The 15,571-nt window shown below is 37.1% G+C and overlaps 1 protein-coding gene across 1 annotated transcript in view; it reads right to left on the bottom strand.

Annotated features, from left to right (window-relative positions):
• Positions 1-9,005: 9,005 nt before the first annotated feature.
• Positions 9,006-15,571, bottom strand: part of MYO5C (myosin VC) — a 34,969-nt gene continuing 28,403 nt past the window's right edge. The window contains exons 35-42 of the mRNA XM_068410958.1: positions 15,425-15,513; positions 14,512-14,666; positions 13,310-13,399; positions 11,871-12,021; positions 11,176-11,458; positions 10,012-10,186; positions 9,414-9,494; positions 9,006-9,158 (exon numbers count right to left, since the gene is read on the bottom strand). Coding sequence (XP_068267059.1) covers positions 9,006-9,158; positions 9,414-9,494; positions 10,012-10,186; positions 11,176-11,458; positions 11,871-12,021; positions 13,310-13,399; positions 14,512-14,666; positions 15,425-15,513 — 1,177 coding nt within the window. The remainder of the gene's footprint in view (positions 9,159-9,413; positions 9,495-10,011; positions 10,187-11,175; positions 11,459-11,870; positions 12,022-13,309; positions 13,400-14,511; positions 14,667-15,424; positions 15,514-15,571) is intronic.

Raw genomic sequence — 15,571 nt, 5'->3', positions numbered from 1 at the left:
AACGTAGGACATTTATTTGCCTTGATGGGAACACATCAGCTCTAAGGAATTTGGCTTAGGTAACACCTCTACTTCAGATAGCTGGCACAGTTCTGACAGTGAAACACCCAGACTTTCTTGCCTTACTGATGTGAACAGTCTCACTGCCTTGGGGAATGGGATTAAAAAGTCTACAAAGAACAGCATGGAAGGTGAGAGTCTTTGGGAACCATACATGTTCGGACCGATACATGATACTAGTCCTAAGATGACAGGGATAAGCAGAGCCATGAGGTAAAAGAGAAGCCTCTACAGAATAGAGGGAGCTATGGAAGTGTGAGATACATAACGTGTATTTCATTAGTTTAAATTTTAAAAAGTATTTAGCTCATGTGACCAAGCTGCTTAACTATCCATATAGTTGTTAGCTAACCATGCAAAAAACACGAGTTAGAGTAAGGCCATTTGGGAGCTTTAAATAAAATGAACCAGGGTTGGATTAATTTAGACGATAACATAGCACTAGGTCAACTAAAGAAGAAAAATGTTACCATTTAGTAAACAATTGAGGCTTTTTGTTTCTCCCTTTTCATAAAATCTAACCATAATGAAGGCAATGTACTTTTAACAATGTATTAGCAATTGCTTAAAAAAATTGTAAGCAGTAAATAATCTGTTAACACACTGTTAGAATTCACTATGCTGAAGGCATGTTTCATCTGAAATGGCAGTTCAGTCAGCAGCAGTGGACTAAGTATAGGTCCTCTTAGTCTGGTCCCTGCTTTCAGATGAGTTTCAAAACACATCACCACAGGACAAAAGGCTGTGAAAACATCCTGCACAGGAGGTATGGTATGCGGAATATATGGAAAAGCAGTAACAAGTAACTGAACTCCACTTTGTAATGGTATGATCCATTAATTGTGCAGTAACAACTGGCACATAAAAGTATTTGTTGCTTCATACTGACCACCAGCATTCCCTAGAAAACTGACCACTTCCAAACTGGAATAGCTGCTACATCCTCAGCAGTAGTAAGCCTCCAAGTTGCCCAAAACAAGGATACTTCTTATAAGACAGCTTTTTTCTCTCACTCCTCCTCATGGAGCAAAGGCAAGCTGACCCTTGGCTTCGTATATTTTGAGGCTATTTTGAATTAACCACTCTGAAAGTAGTCAGCTTTCTAGAGGACATTTTTCTATGGAGCTGCTATAGAAACATCAATCACCAAGAATTGTGGCAAAACCAGTCATTATTGCAATCATAAATCTACGTTCCACAAATGGCAAATGCACCAGATTGTAGCCATGGGGATGCATGAAAGCAAGCTGGACCTGTTCCCTTGATAAGGACACTGGGGAAAATGGAGGGTCTAACAGAGTGTCACAAATTGTTGCCTATCTCAAAAGCTAAGTCTTTAAAATAAGTTTTCACACTCACTAATTCACCAGCTGATCTCTTTTTAAATTGTAAGCTAATTTACTAATACTTCTGTGGGGAGACTAAACCAGTAAACACTGATTGAGTTTCTACTGATTAACACCAATCTCCAAAGCAGGCAAAACCCCACAAGGAAAAGATTATTTTGTCTAAAAGGCAAACAATGATCTCAACGCTGGAAATCAGCAATTCCTAATTCTGTTATCCCTCAACATATGTTGGTTTTGGGGAAATCACAAAGTCTGGCTGATGAAAATGCATGTGTGCATCTCCTGGACTGAAATTAGGAGTTGCATGTGCAAATCAGGAAGTTGCAAAAGGATCAGCCAACTATACACCACATTATGCACATGCATCCACAAACACGTGCACAGGTGTGGCAAGGATGTATCGTGCATTTTGACATAAGCCAAAGCATACCCATAGCTCTGAAAAATCAATTAAAAAAAGTAAAGGATACAATTTCCCTACCTATATGTATTTCGGTGCTAGTGCAAAGAGCTCTCTGTGTTCTGAGTATTTGTTTTTAAATCTTTTACAAAATAAATATGAAGAAGCAAGCTAAAGCCAGATCTACCAGCCCAAGATCCTACTGCCATGCTAACAGGAAGCCTAACAGGCTGTTAGGTACTGACGCAATTCTTCCTGAAGTCTCAATCTGCTTCCACCTAGCAGCTGCTTCAGTTGGTAGGAGTCTAACTTCCATAGTGAGAATAATAAGGAGAAAGTTGCAGGAACCGTAAATAACAAACAGCCAGTTTCCTGCAATTCCAGTGTGCATTTATCAAGTCATACAAAAATTTACTGGATAAATAGCTATTTATAGGCTGCTGGCCAAGAACGACCCGAACAAAGCAGTAATTTCAAAGTCATGAGAAGCAAATAAACTGGGAAGGGACCATCTTTTGTCTTGTAGCCATTACATCTAAATTTCCTCCTAAACAATGTAATGCATGAGAATGTGCTGCGTCGGCCAGTGAACTGTACACACTGCACCACCTACAACGACCAAATCAGTGCTCTCATCTGCCTGTAAAACAGTGTTTTGTAAACACAGCTAGTTAAACCTTTTCGCATTCCTGCAGAGATCATTTCATCTGACGCTCAAATGCAACAAACTATTGGACCCTGCTCAGTCATGGTAGAGACCAGTTCTGGGGAGGAAACAGCGAAGGATGTCTTCTCCAACTGATAATACATAATGGTTCAGGAAGATAAAATAAAACTACTCCAAACTGGAGTATAATCAGGACAAGAAAATTCTTAAGTTTACAAAAGGAGTTTTGGAGACCAGCTCTTCAGTAGCCCCATAGGCTCATGACCTTAGCTTTGTATTTCATCTAAAAAACCCCACCGTGATCTCTCTAGAACAGTGCTCCCTACCAGGAGAGTGGGGTATCACCTCACCAGTAACTGCTGGAGATTAGAAAGCCTCCAACATCATCCCTTCTTCACGCAGATCTTCTAGCAGGACCTGCTGGTCAGGCTAACAGGTTTGCTGATCTCCCCCATTACCACCTTCTGTGGTGATGCACTAATGGTGACAGAAGACACTCCAATGCTGTGCAACCTTTTCACACCTTTTCCTCATTGTAGCTACTTCCAGCTCTCACCCAAATACTGCACATAGCATACGAGACAACACGGTCTCAGTATAAAATGTGGGCCATGAAGGAGTTCTGACAGCTCTTCACTTGTGTCTCATTTTTATTGAGACAGACTAGATGAACTTCATATCCCCTAGTCACTAGTGAATGAGTTTGCAATGGTTTAACCTTTTTTTTGTTAAGTTCTGTTGAAGGTAATGGGAAACACTCAATAGTGTAGGCCAAGCAGACTGGCATGCATATACCACAGAGTTTAGACAGGCACATAACATTTGCACAGCTGAGGAACGTGGTACCCTAGGGGAAAAAGCTCATGGTCATTTTCCAATCAAGAATCATAAAAAGTATCCTTGAACCCCAGGATCACCTCTGTTACAGGCTTGTGGAAATGCCAGGTGTCTGCAGAGGTGTTTGGCAGTCTATAGGCCTAGCAATGCTTATTTGCTGTCCAGAAAAATCCAACGTAACAGACCGTTAATACATCCAACCCGTTTTTTGCAGTCTTTCCCACGTTCTGTCTGATAAAATCAATAACGTACCATTTCCACACATAGTGAGCAGTAGTTGAGTTGTTTTCTTTTGATGTAAACAGTCCTAAGGGGCTTGTCTTTGGAGCAGTTGTCACATGGACCAAATACAACCACTAAAAAGGTCTGGTCACACATCCTTGCGGTTTGAGGGACCTGAAAGAGACAGAGAAGGAGGAAAGAACGCGTTCCAGTCCAGTGCAGGGCTTCCCACACTACTGCTAGCTAATGCAGCTTAGACTCTATATAGACATCTGTATGCTGGATAATCTCTCCCTGACTAATCTCTCGAGCTGCCACTATATGCAAGACAATAACATGCTCCACAGATTATATTTTTATGAAGAAAAATACAAAGCAAAGTCTATATTGTGTTATAATGTGCACTGATTACACATCGTTACAATGTGCACTGTGCATGTGGATTCACTACATGCAGGAAATTACTTTTAGTTTTTACTTAACTACTGTCAGCAGACAGTAACCAGAAATGTGGAACAGCAGCTGGATTTGTGAGAAATCCTCACTGATCAATATTTATTGTTTTTCCACTGCATTATTAAATAGTCAATATTATGCATTATTTTTAAAGCTGAAAAGATAACCTAGGATTCAGTCAGCAGCTACAAAAATATTATGAACAATGTGCTGCTTGAGCAGAAATTGATGCTTCAAGCACACTGAAAGCTGGGTCATTATGAACCCACTTTTGTTCTCAAGCCAGGCATCTCTAGGATCAAAGCACTATCATCAACAGAGAATTAAAAACTACTTGAGAGTCAGAAAAACAAACAAGAATAATACCATAGTGTCATTTTTCTCTGTACGTTTTTAATAGGAAAAATGGAACCTGTCACCACTTCTAACGTGACAGCTTTTAACGTTATTTAGACATGTACATAAATAGTGAGTTTATGGTTAACAATTAGAAGAAGCTATTGAAAGAGAGATTTAAATGGAGCAAAAAAAAAAAATCAATGAGCTATGCAGATTTTAGAATTTGTTTGGCTGGACATTATACGAAAACCAAACCAAACTTTATTCTATGCACCTGCCTGCATTCTGCTGCTTGTTCTTAAGTATTTCGGTGGACTACTTGAAAAATGAGATGATAAACTCAGAAATCCTGCCCACACTCAAGTCAATAAAAGTTTTGCTGTTGTCTCCAGGAGATGCATAACTTCATCCCAAAAAATGTGGGAAGCAATCTGTTCTGAAAGGAGCTACAAGCGCATTAACCTGAAATTTGCATGGAGCCCTCAATCAGCTGCCCGCAGTCAGGGAGGTTTGTATGCCATTTGATGAAAAGCAACAAATATGTCCTGAAGTTTTAAATGCATTCTTTTGCAAACAATGAGCCTGAGACCACAAGCTGCCATCCTTTCAGGGAGCTTCTCTCTGCTAGTATTGCTCATAGCTTTAAAGTGACTACGGCACCAGGGCTCGGTTCTGCTGGGTTCTTAAAATTGGCCATTTACAACTCAATAACCTGTTATTCCGAAATTCTTAGAATTAGTGGTTCCCACTGAGGGCAACTCCGGTGACATAATCACAGATTTATATACTTGGTGTGAAGCCTCAAGACACTAGGCCAACTAGACTTTGGGAGGAAAACTTTCACTTCAGAAGTATAAAATGAAGGTATTACAAGGAAAAATGCCGTCTTATTTGAACAAAATATCATTACTCGATCTAGAGACTTCAGACAGGGATCTATTAGGCTTGGAATAAATACTCTGGGCAGAATTAATCTTCGATAAAGTGCAAGAATTTGCTGGAGTAACATACAAGGTGAATCATACCTGCTATCAGTATTTTACTTCAGATGAGATTATGACATATTACAAAATTTTGCTACAAGGGAAGCCAACAAAACTTCTGAATAATTAAAAAGCAGTATTATACCTGAGATTGATTTTGATAATGATGGGTTTGTATACGTTTTTATAAAGATATAAACCATTTAAACCAAAACAGTCTAAAAAGATTACAACTTCTTGTGCTGTAGCCTTAAGTTTTAAACTTACTAGGTTTTCAAAGTTACAGTAGAAATTTAAAAATGGTAGCATGGTGAAACATTAAGAAATACATTACTTACAGAGAAATTCTGTACAACGACTCTTGTTGATAAATATCCAAAATGACCCACCTTTTCAAACAGCAAGAACCTGGAGATTCTCAAGATGATTAAATAAGCCGTGTGCAACTGCTAACGTAGAAAGGCAACCTTCCTATTAAGTCTACTTAAAGAGTATTTAAAGCTTAGCCTCTCCGGTTTTATCACCTCAGGTCAGTTACGTACTGACGATTACAGTTTAAAGGCTTTATTTTAACTGCCCTCTTTCAGAATATAGACTAAAGAACATAAACTATTAGGCAAACTAGATCTTACCTGCCTGTTCCATATAGCAGCAATTTTTGGATGGTTTCCAAATGTTAAAGTTTAAACATCCTGGGGAGGTGACTGACAACTGATTTTTCCAATTATCGAGTTGACATTCTGACAAATAACACTGTCAATGTTAAGTCTATCTCATATTCTTAACAAAATTTAAAAGTCAAACAAATTGATTAGTGCCCATGCTGGTTCTTCCTTGGATATTCTTTTACTATTCACCTGTTTTAAGAGAATACATTTAAAATCAGTAAGATTAAAAATTGCTGGGTTTTTTCACTCTTTTAAAAAATTCGGGGGAAATTTATGAAAACACGTCTGAAAAATTTACGAAATGCTGAAGGTCACACCTACTGTTGAGACTCTACTGAAGTCACTGAACTCATGGCATTAGATGTTTGCATTTGATAGTCAAGAGGATCTGAGACAAAACAAGGAAAAAAAAAAAAGAAAAAAAATCAGCCCAGCAGGGTTGGATAGAAGTAACCTGTCCTAATCTTCTTTATTAGACTATTATGGGAACACAGGACTGAAAAGGACCCATGTATGCTGCCGAGTTCTGTTCCCAGAAACTGCAGGAGTCACGTGTCTAAACACATCCAAAGATGCCAATAGCATCTTACGCATCTCTCCAAGCCGTTTCAGTGCTTTCCCACTGCAGTGAGGATCATCATTCGACGTTTTCCCATCTGAATGAAATAACTTTCTCCTTTACTATCGTTCTAGGAAAGTTAACCTCAGTTATGCCTCTTTCATGTATCTGCCTTCACTGAAACTGCTCCTTATATCTAGAAGAATTACAGATTACAAACAGAATTTTGTACACTGGCTGAAGGCATTAATGTCAGCAAAAGCAAGATAACTTTCTGGGAGCATACAGTAGGCACTGATTATTTTGAACTTTCTTTTTAAAAAGTGTATTTTGTTGTTTGCATACAGTGCTAATAGCATACTTCACACAAACCTCTCAAAATTAACCTAGCATCAAATTGTCAGAACAATTTTCCTTGATCAGCAATTTTTGTCATAAAGACATACATGCCTTCTGACACTTCTATGTGATGTAGACGTAAGAGTGGACTGTGATTTTACTCATACTGTCCCAGGTAACATACATACAGCTCCAGTAACTGTAAAAAAAAGGCTATATAGAAATTAGAGCAACAAAATTGCTTGCATTAAAATACTTACAGAAATTCATGAGAAGCCAAGGACAGCATACCATTCTGACAGGAAGATACACAATGTTACAGCAAAGCAACTGGACCATTAAGTGTTTATGGTGCAATACAAGACTGACAGCATTCACTAATGTTCACATAGTGCCAAGTAACTTCTTTCAAATGATTCCACACTGAAAACACTATTGCATCACTCAAAGCACTACAGATTGATTTAAAAGCTACTTTATTTAACAGATGAAAATACTAATCTACCTACATGTCTGTGATATTTTGTACAGCTTTTATTTTTATTCAATAAAACACAAAATTTTTTCCTTCATATATTTTGAATATATCTCTGTGGATATCACCATGAGTATTTCACTGTACATCGTAAACACCATGACCACTGAATAGCAAGAGTGATTCCTTCTTTACACTTACAGATTTTTCTGTGAAATTAAACAAGCAGTACTAACACTGTGTAATAAAAAAAAATAAATTGTTCCTTCCTATAATATTTAAATTAACTAAATTAATTAGAATGCCTTAAATATTTCAAAGCTTTCGTACTCAATTTTAATAACTATGTCTAACAGACTAGCTAGAAAACTAGCATTATTCACTGAGGGATTCTTAAGTACAGCCATCATTGTGGTGAGGTGAATGCTGTTTCTCCAGTTGTTCTGACAGGGTCCAGTGCTTTATTTAAAGTTACTGTTTGTTGCATTCTGACTACAGGGAGAAGGCTGAACAAAGCAAAAAGAGGACCACTTCTGCTTCTAAGGATCCTACAATTGAAATGAAATAAAGATAAAATGCATGGAATTAAGCTTGGTTTAATCAGTAAGACCAGACCACAGTAGCTGCATTTACGCCTACGAAGTGTCTGAACTGGAAGAAGGAAACCAGCAAAAAGGAAAGGGAGAAAGAAGATGTGCACGTGTGTGCATACTCAGTGTATATTCTGAAATCCGCTGCACTTGAGATGGACCCAAACAAGGAGATGACTCCTGGTTTTCAGAGAAACAAGCTTGTAATTCAAACCTGGATCATGACATGAATTTCATATCTGACTTTTCTACTATAATGACTGATATGAAAATCCAGACTTGTCACTGCAGAGAACAAAACTGAAATCTGTCTTCAAGAAGAGCACCTGAGTACTTCCCAGATCCGTCTGGTGTGCCTGAACTACAGTGCAAGCAATTCAGTGAGCCAAGGCAGGACGCCAACAAAAAGACAATGTGGGTGGGTAACAGCAATTCTTAGACTGATCTTGGTTCCTCAGTTTGAATGTAGCTATTTATATTGATTTTTTTAAACAATTGTGGAAGGACCTTCCCTTCCCTCCTACTACAGTCTTCTGGAGGAACTGTTATAGAAGACTTCTTTTATGAAAGGAATAACGGCATAAGAAGTATACAAGTCTGAAAGCTACTGTAAAACACATCCAGTATATCAAGGCAATGAATAGAATTACCTTGGGAAAAAAAATCTCTTGTTACAGGAAGTGAAGGCAAGGAAAATTGTAAAGTAATAACATTTATCACATGGCAGCCTTCACCTCTGACTGGTGCTGACAGGGCACCAACGCAAACTTGTCAGATAAATGCTTTTCTTGTCAGGTTTGGGCTAAAAAAATGTATGGTTAGCTTTGTGTCCAGCTGGTGATGTAAAGTCATCATTGTAGAACTGTAATGAAGGGAGACAAGTAAGAAAAGAGAGAATAAAATCACAAGCTGAAATTATTCCTACTTTTAAAGTCTTGACTCAGGAACAATTTTTTAACAGTTTAATTCACTGCAAGCTGCCATACTATCCACCCGCTGGAACCATGAAAGTCTGCCTGTCTTTATACAGTCTCTGAGGAAGTACCAATGCGTTGGTTTTATTAAACCCTTGTGAGAAAGCCAAGTTTGAAGCTGCTGGGGACTTGTATCATTTCCAAGGCATGTGGAGAGGGGGTGAAAGGAAACGTCACTTGAAAGAGATATTTGGTATCAAGCATCAACTGTGGAACATCCTCACGATTGTTTAGCATAGCCTGAAATTATAACAGAAAGGGTAAGAAATTATTGTATTCAGAATCAAATCAAAAACAGTACATTGTTTGCTTCCCATTGCAAATGTTGCTTTCACATGATGTTAAGGAGACTTGTTTTGATCAGTTCCAAATGTTTAGAAGCTGAGCAACTTAGTAATATGATGTAAAGGTCAAGTATAACTATGTAGCATCAAAACCTGTGTGTATGAAGTATCCTGTAACTTGAATATGAGAAATAATAGTTGTAGCTCTTACCTGGACTTTACGAACAAATGATGGAGTCACTCTTTTCTCAAAATCATCTATTGGAGTGTATGAGTTGAGGATCTTAACGATCTGTTCAAATTACAAAAGACTGTTTTAGTATGTCACAAAAAGTGAGAAGACAAAAAGAAGAAAGCATTAATGTGACATCTTTATTGATATTTAATGGAAGTTTCAGTAAAGAATTTTACCACAGAGAATTTTGACTGGTCACTTAATGAGTTTTTACATATATGACGATTGCTATGACTCATTTGCAGAGGTGTCAGCAGGATCAAGGAGATGTAGAAAAAGCTGAATCGATTAAGGAAAACAACAAAAAAAAGCCTGTGACAAAGTAAAGAAAACACATTGTGGAATAAAAACAGGAGACAGAACAAAGCAGGCAAGTATTTACCACAGGAGCAGTTAAAATGCTAACAATCAGGAATAAGGAGTTAAAAAAATTCAGTTTAACCAGTGGTGATGTGGAATGCTGAGGAATGCTATTTTTATCAAATGAAAGGCCAATAGCTCTTTGCAACAAATTATTTTAGATAGCTAAGATTCTGCAATTGGTGCTGCCAGAAGAAAACAGATGGCTCATTACCTGCACAGTAGAAAGAGATGTGCAGTGTTCACATATTTCCTTGGCATCATCATCTGTGATCTTTTTGACCTGAAGGAGCCAGGCTGCTTGAGATAGAGGCTCCAAAGTTTCTTTGGCATTGCTGCTTTGAAGATTCTTGTCCTTAAGCCATTCTTCCAAGTAGCTGATATTACATCTGGGTTAAACCATGAACAGACAACAGTAATGTCAGGTTCCCCCTAACAAGCAAGTTACATTAAAGACTTCTAAAGAAGGAATGCTCCTCTAATGCAGTGTTCATACATTTTAAGTTAAAAACCATACCCGTAGATCATAAAAATCAAACAATTAATAGCTTATTGATCTGTAAGTTTCATCCCTTGTATATTTCAATACTTTTTATTTTTTTACTTCTTGGATAGTAGAAAGCAAGTTATTAGTTTAGGTGCTGTTTACAGAAAATTACACTGTAGCACTAATGTATCTTTAAAATATTCATTTACAGCTGAGCTAATACAGGAAATGAGAACAATCGTTACGCACTACAAAGCAGCACCGGGCTTATAACTGATGACCTAAAGGCGAAAGCAGCTTTCTTCTAGTCGTATTCCCAGATGGGTCAAGATTTTACTGATTTTCTTTCACCTTCGTCTGCAGACTGTCTAATGGAGAACAAACAATCTTCTGCAAAACAGTTACGAGCATGTTCTCTCAATGCTCGTAAAGACGGATGATGCCCAATCTAAACCCTCAAAGGCTCTGTCTTAGTGCATTTCTCGTCACAGAGTATGAAAAATGCAAGTCAGCTTTTGTCTGTCTGCCAGCCAGAGGACACTGCACCTGTTTACTATAGTAAGAAAGAATTAAAAATACTATTCATCACATCATGAATGAACTAGCATGGAAAGAATCCTAATCATGTCTGACTTTAAACTCCAGACTGCAGTTTTCTCTGTCTTTTCCTCCATTACGTTTCCACAGAAAGAACAATTTGCAATATGTTATGTTGAGAAAGCTCAGCTCAAAAGGCAAAGATCTGTTTTTATCAAAAAGAATAAAAAACAATTAGCTACTTCCAGTAGAACAGTTACAGAATATCCAGTGACTTATCAATACAGGATATTGCATAAAAGTGTTAAAAAGTCATTTTCAAGCAACTGCTTGTTGAAACTTTACTGGCTTTACCTTATCTGCATTCCTTTTCTACAAGAGCACATGTCCTTGCGGAGGAAGAGACTATTGAGGGTGATAGCGCCAATCAGAAAGAAAAGCTGCTTCACTGCCTGCTTTAGAAGCTCAGAGTCCAAGCCATTCTGGCACATAGTACTATAAAAATAGCTGAGCTGTTGCAGGATAGAGGTCATTGTGTAGGTATCCGTGTCGTCTATACTAGAAGAACGTTTACGGAACCCTGTAGGTTTCAAGCCAGAAATTCCCTGAAGACTTTCATATTCCAGCATGCCTGGTACTGAAAGACAACAGAAAATAACTGATAAGACCAATACTCCTAAGGCTCCTTTACTTATGTTAACTTAATTATTGAACAAAACCTACTTTCAGGATATTTTAAAAGTTAAATGATACAAGAAAAGTAAGATACTGACAAAGGCTCCTGGAGCACATACATTTTAGAACGCCTTTTGTTTTTGTAGAATGTTGATTGGTTTCAAAGCATTATCCCACAATCACCAGGAAATGTGAGAAAAAAGTCTTTCCAAACCCTGTGGGGTTATACCATTCAGTGGAATTTATATGTGCAGAAACACACATGCAGGTACACATATGTATAAATCAACAGGAGAAAGAAGTCTCTATGTATAAGCTTTATTCGTATACTTCACAAGCTACATTAAAGTCTGTTTGGGTTGCTGCTGTCTTACCGATCATGGGCTGAATGTTGTTCTCCATTACAATAATGAATTGGTGATAGATACGAATGGCCAAATCACTAAGAATCTGTCTGTATTCTGAGAGATCAAAATGCTTCAAACAGTTCTTATTCTGATGTGGAGTGTTACACTTCATAAATTCCTACAAGTAAGTTGTAAATATAGTTACTAGAAATCATATAACATTATAAACTCATTCCATCTCTGGCTGAACACAGAATGAGTCAAAGATACAGCTAACTTTAATGGATCCTTCCAGTTCTGGGCTCCCTGTTCTTAATTTTCCAGTTTATGTTGATGTTTACTCTGTTCCTAAAGCCTAAGGAAAGACATGCATAGATTTCAACGAACTTTGGAGCAATTCCTAGGTCACTTAAACAGAAAGCAAACTCCACCACCATCACGCCCCCCCCCTCCCCCCCCAAAAAAAGACAAAATGCAGTTTTTAAACTATGTTGGGGAAAAAAAAATACCATTTTATTGAGGCAAAGAAATCTCATTTTTGGACTTTTCATCAGGAAAGTTCTGACTTCAGAAGTCTAGACTGAATCCTAACTTGTGTGAAGTCTTGAATGTTCATTACAAATATAGATTAAAACTCTAAATTCTGGATTCAGACCTTTCCCTACCGTTGCAACTAAATTATCAAAGACTCTTATTAATCAAGTTTAGACGTTTTCAATTCTCCACTGCTCTTTAGATGTTATCGATATGACCACAAGAGGGAGTATTGTTGTTTAGATAGTACAAAGTTACTGGGATTCCAAGGCTTCATGGTACTTTGCTTTAATCCGAAAGACTATACTCTTATGTGCCTATGCAATTTCAAATTCAGTCTACCAGGTTTATAAAACCTAGCAATAAAATATAGTAAGAGTTTGCAATTTAAAATAATTTTAAAGACTTCTGTTCTGTAGTTCAGGATAAAACTTAGCTTAAACAAGCAAGTGAAATAAGGAAAAAAATTGGGTATCTTACTGTTTTGCTCCTTTCCTGAGGTTTTGTTCTGTAATCTCATATTGGGTGCAGATGATGTTTGAATGGTCACAATTATAAAATAGCAGAACTGTTTTATATATATATATATATATATATATATATATATGTATGTATGTATGTAACTGGACATCTGAAGTCCAGCTCTCATTAAACTCCAGTGCAAGAGTTCAAATTAAGTAGCAGTTTCCACATCATGTGTTTAACCTACTTCAGCACTTCAATGTTTCCTTGATTTCACTTGATCTGTAAGTTCTATACTGTCTTATTATTGTGTAAGACATATAACACCACTGCAGAACAATACGAGTATCTAAATATCTGGAACAAACAGTGGTGAGCTGGTGAATAATTATCTACTATCACTATTTTTAATTCCAATTAAAGCCTGTCACAAGTAAAGTAATGGAATCATTTGATGAAATCATTCCTACCTCTTCCCCGCTGTACTGCTTCAAACAGTTAAGAAAATAATACGTATTGGAAAGCCAAAAGGACAACATCTCAAAGTCTTCTGAATGCTCCTGAAAATTGTAAGTAACACAATCTTATAATGGTATTGTCTCACGAATTAATTTAATACTAAACTTAAGACCATTACAGAATTGGTATAATAGGGCCCATATATAGCAGAAGTAGCATACAGCATCTATAACGTGCTAGCTGAACAAATCATGCTGTGTTTTCAGGCTAATATACACACAGCAAAGATCCCTCTTTTATCTGGTAAACACTGTTTAAGTCTTCTTCAATGACAGACTGGCTAAGTAAGTCTGAACCAAACAGTTTTACACCTTTCTATGTATAGTGTTGTAGTGTACTGGGGGCCTTCCTGCAAAAAAGTGTGGACAACACCTGTATACACAAAGGAAACTGAACTACTATGCACATGTATGTTTTATTTTTGTTAGGTAAGTAAGGACAAGCTTTTCTAATGGATAAAGGGTGGTGTAAATTTGTTTGCGAACAAACTATAGGCATTCTCTATACAACAACCATAAACTGCATAAACCATAGTCCATTCTTGCCTGTGCTACAAAGCATGCCTGGTGGTTTATTGCATCATAAATCCATAATAGAGCATTCACATAGCTGAATTTGTTATGTGGATAAGACAACAGACTAACAATTCTCATTTATAACCTGATTTTGTAAACTGGCTGGCAACATAACTTTAATCATTTGGGTACTGATGCTGCCATACCAAATGACATGTCAAAAAAACATTACACTAGTAAACTGCAGTGTAAAAACTTCTTAAAATTCTGATTTCTGCCTGTTGCCAAACATACTAACCTTTATTTCTGTCCATGCGACTTTCACCAGTGCTGAAAGCACAGGTGCGCTTCACCTAATTAGCTACTCCTTGTAAAATACTTTAAATTATTTTGTCAACAAGCTCTTCAGATAAAAAAAAATTCTGTTAATGCATTCTGTGTTCAGCACAGTAAAACCTTACCTGGAGGCTTTACAGGGACACTACTACAAACTTCAGAAGAGTGACACTAATAATTATTATTCTATTATAGGAATACTAGCAAATGAAAGTGTGAGCATTCTCCAGTTATTATGCATTCATCTTGTAAACCTTATATTACAAATCAAAAAGTACAGTACAACCAAACACAATTCCTACCTTAACAACTTGTTTGATACCATCAATGGTTACATTCATGAAAGATTTCAGCATATCAGCATCATTCAGATAATCTGCATATCTCACACACATGAATAGGATGTGAGCTGGAAGGCCAGGTATCATATTAACTACAACTCCACGTGGCTTTAAATCTGCATAACGGAGAGTCATCAGGTTTATTATATAAAAATTAAACGATTCAATGTATCATTCTGAAAAAGACAAGCACTATGGGTTTTATTTCTTCAGTGACCAGTCACTTGATAATGGATTTACTGATTAATTGCTTTTTTCTGAAAACTTCTGTAACAGCATTGTTCATGTAAGAGTATTAATTAAGTTTTCCAGAGTAGTAGGAGAGTATTGTAGCAAATTCTGAGGTCCAGTTTACTATTAATTGTAAGCTAATGCAAAAAGCTGGTTTGGCAGTTAAGATTGATATGGTGAAGTAACTCAGAGGAAGGACAACATTCCTTTTCTACAAGAGAAACAAGAAAGTACAGTTCCCTTCAGCGAAGAGAATGACATGGCAAGGACAGACAGGAGAGTAAGGTATCACACATGGATAAAAGTCCAGTGACTTACAGACTTAGTAGATGACCAGGAATGAAGTAAATGCAAGTCCCTGGCATGCTCTTGAGATTTATAGCTTTGTAAGTGAATAAATAATAAGAAAGATAATAGTCAGCATTATATAGAGTCAGACGAATAGTTTTTACGCAGATAAAGCACTTCTATATTTGAAACAACTAGCAGTAGAAAAAGAGCAATACAGAGCCTCCAAGTCATATTGGTGGTAAGAGAGTGGGAAAAAGGCAACTTTGAAATATGACGCCTTGTACTTTTTGTTGTAGTGTTCTACACTGAATATTGATGACTACTGATAAAATTTGAAGTGTTACTACAATACCGAGGATAAGATTTTGAATGATCCTTTCTTCATCCTCTTTTTTGTACTCCATCATTCCAATGTACTCTTTGGGCAAGCTGGCACATGAGCTTCAGCTGTCAAACACAAAAGCACTGTTACCTGCAGGTAAACAGCTAAGCTAATGTT

Source organism: Nyctibius grandis, chromosome 11 (genome assembly GCF_013368605.1).
Source record: "Nyctibius grandis isolate bNycGra1 chromosome 11, bNycGra1.pri, whole genome shotgun sequence".
NCBI lineage: Eukaryota > Metazoa > Chordata > Aves > Nyctibiiformes > Nyctibiidae > Nyctibius > Nyctibius grandis.
This window is presented reverse-complemented; position numbering and strand designations above follow the sequence as displayed.